We start from the raw sequence: 3,446 nt of genomic DNA on the forward strand, positions 1-3,446 counted from the left end.
TTATTATTAATGACATTGACAGCTGTCAGTTAGAGATGTGACGTTTATGCCAATAATCTAGTGTTGCGCCACTTCTATAGCGCGGTACTAATTATCTTCTTAACAATATATACACAATAGTGACATTAATTAGTTTTCATACTTAGCGTAGGCTTTCTCCAGCAGCGCGCTCCAGAACTCGTTCCTCTCCGAGGAGTGGAGGAAGACCAGCTTGCCGCGGTACGTGGGCAGCCGGTCGTCCACCACCACGTCCACCCAGCGGCCGTACTGCCAGAAACTGAAACATAACAACAATTTATGTATATATAGTGGTTGGTATCCTTCAATTATCAAGTAAAACGCCAGATAAATCAATTGAGACTTTTATTCATTCGTTAAACTAACTACTCCGTTGACATCGTTTGATCTGTCTGTTCACCTTTTGCCCTTCAACCTCTCTCTCTGTCGCTCACATGCCTTCTCCCTCACACTTCCGTTCCGTTCCCTTCCACGCCAAAATCCATTCCCACATATTTATATCCATCTATACTAATAAGACACACTACTTTGTGGCGTATGCCTGTAATCACAGCATATTTTTGAACATATTTTTCCTTATTAAAAAGTCTTACACTTACGACACGTTTTGAGCTATATATTTTCAAGCTATTAAAGTTAGAGGGTAAATAAAAAGCTTTATGTGGGAAAGGGACCATAAACTACCAACTGCCAACATTAAGGAAGCAAGGTTATTATGGTAATGGAATTTTGACATTTGCAATGGAGTATTTGACAAATGTGAACAATTAATTTTTTTATTATAATTTCACGTGGATGAAGCCGCACGAGAGCGGCTAGTTCGTATAATAAAAAACAAAACCTACTTCCAAACAAAATACACAAAACAAAATGTTCTCAAAAAACAATACAGTAAAAAGTAACAAAATAATTCCTTGAAAATAGTAAACCTCCCTTATTGTAGCTGTTATGACTATATTGTACAATTATTATTACTTTGGTGTCGATGCCAAACCAGAACTGCCCAAAATGGCCAGTGCCATACTTCTCATCAACAGGGAACGTACAGAAAGGTAATATTTCCTACATCTATGCGTTTCATACTGAAAAAAAATAGAACATTTACCGGAAATGAAAGACGCCGGCATAATCTTCATCGAAGCTCTGATCATCTGGCACCACTTGGAAGAACAATCTGGAAGTAACATTTATTTCTATAGTACATTTTAAATTTACACCTAAACTATATTAATAGAAAAAAATCATTGGAAAAATAATTTATAAAACACTGTATTGCTCGCGACATCACCCGTGTAAAAGAAAAAAAATAGAAAAATGTAGCCTAAGTTACTCACAGATAAATTACCTTTCTAATTGTGAAATAATTTTTATAATTTGTCCAGTAGTTTTTAAGTTCTTTCAATACATAAAAAATATAAATCTTTTCTCTTTATAATATTACTATAAACTACAATAAAACTAACTATAATTGATAAAAAAATTAAATTTAAATAATAACTAAATCAGCTAAACTTATAAAGACAGTGTGGAGAATTAAAAATAAACGTAAGGGCCTGTCCCACCAAATTGCAAATTGACTGATAACAATCCAATGTGTAAAATGTGTGATGGAAATATCGGATTTTGTCCCCTTATCTGAGTGACGTCATTTTTAAGCTTTCTGAGCCTCTATCAGCCAGATGTGGGACAGGCCCTTAGTATCCCATGTTCTAGACCTCACTCTACATCTAAGGCAAATTTCATCAAGATCTGTTCTGCAGTTTAAAATACAAACTCCATCCATCCATTTAAACTATCGCATAAAAATAGTAAGATTTCTAATCTTGTAATGTAAGAAAAAGTAGAAATTAATTGTAAAATCTGTTTTTTAAATTTGGAACAGATTATAGTTGTATATAATTAGCTTTCGGCCGCGACTCCGTTTGCGTAGTTTAAAAAATGTGAGTAGCCTATGTGTTCTTTCAGACTATCCTCTACATAACCAAATTTCATCGAAATCCGTTCAGCAGTTTATACTACAAACTCTAACAAACATCCATCCGTCTAAACTTTCGCATTTATAATATTAGTAGGAAGTAGGATATGATTTAAAATATTTAACTTATCAATATTTGTTGTTTTCCTGCCCTATTACATATAACTAAATTTGTTTCAATGCCATATTAACAATTAAAATCTATTCTAGGCCAATGTTAATTGTTTTATTAATAAAATAATAAATCATTAAAGATAACAAACTCTGCGTTACAAATCAAGATAAAAATGATCAAATCTTAATACGTTTTTTAATGTTCTACTTGCAATCTTGTAAAAGAAAACGATGTATGGCTAAGGGTGGGATTCCATTGTTAAAATATTTGTAAAGGGATATAGTTTTTTTTTTATAACATAAGGAGCAAGCGGCCACCTGAATCCACCAAAATGGAAGGCGACCGCTGACCATAAACATCCGCAATTGCAGATGCGTTGCCAACCCTTAATTTACGGAGAAAACGCACATAAAGAGGACATTTCCCCTTCCTATGCGTCTTCTCCACCGTCAAATCCACTTTATCCATCCTTTCCTCTTAACAAAAGGGTGGAAATGGAAAGGGACTAAAATTAGGCCTCCGGCACCACACTCATCAGACGAAACGCGGAATTGCATCCACTTCACGCCTGATTTCTGTGTGGTCGTGGTATTGTTGGGGGCGAGCCGACCCTACAGTGCGAACATGTTAAAGCGGGCTCTACCACTGTTAAAACCAAATAACTTTTTTAAATATACGTGCAGTAGCGACTTGAAATTCAAACATGTATATTTGTCTGTCCATATGCTTTCATAAATACCAGTTATTAACAAATAAGTACAAATATATATTTAATTCTGAAAGCATATAAGGTTTTACTTAGTTTTGTGGATTAATTTATGCATCTAACTGTACCAGGAACTAATAGAGATTGAAATTGGAGTTGGAATATACATAATTGAAACATCCACCATACATCAAGTCCATTACAATGGCTGGCATTGGATTTTATATATATTACACTAGCTATTGCTTGTGACTTCGACCCCATGGAATTAAAAAAATAAGTAATATACATGGCCTATGTTATTCACTGGTAACTTAGCTGTTTATTAGTGAAAAAAAATTGAAATCGGCCTAGTAATTTTTGAATTATTTCAATATATACAAAAATACAAATCTTTTCTCTATAACAATATAAAAGTAGACTTTAATAAAGCAGTAATAATATAAATATACTTTCTAAATACTTTCTAGAAACATAAAAAATTTCCTGTATAAAACCCTGTTGAGGCCAATTTTGACATACGGTTCAGAATGCTGGGTTATAAGTAAGAAAGATGAGGAACGCTTACAAGTGTTTGAGCGTAAGATACTGCGTCGCATTTATGGTGCTGTTCTCATTGGTGATCAATGGCG

The 3,446-nt window shown here is 34.0% G+C and overlaps 1 protein-coding gene across 6 annotated transcripts in view; it reads right to left on the reverse strand.

The window, feature by feature from the left end:
- The window catches only part of LOC106108879 (calpain-B-like), a 38,875-nt gene that overhangs the window by 16,108 nt on the left and 19,321 nt on the right, over nt 1-3,446 (reverse strand). For all 6 annotated transcript variants that reach the window (XM_013290184.1, XM_013290190.1, XM_013290189.1 and 3 more), the window contains exons 5-6: nt 1,124-1,192; nt 143-277 (exon numbers count right to left, since the gene is read on the reverse strand). In XM_013290184.1, the coding sequence (XP_013145638.1) occupies nt 143-277; nt 1,124-1,192 (204 nt within the window). The remainder of the gene's footprint in view (nt 1-142; nt 278-1,123; nt 1,193-3,446) is intronic.

This window comes from Papilio polytes, unplaced genomic scaffold, assembly GCF_000836215.1.
Source record: "Papilio polytes unplaced genomic scaffold, Ppol_1.0 DF821400.1, whole genome shotgun sequence".
In the NCBI taxonomy this organism is placed as follows: Eukaryota; Metazoa; Arthropoda; class Insecta; order Lepidoptera; family Papilionidae; genus Papilio; species Papilio polytes.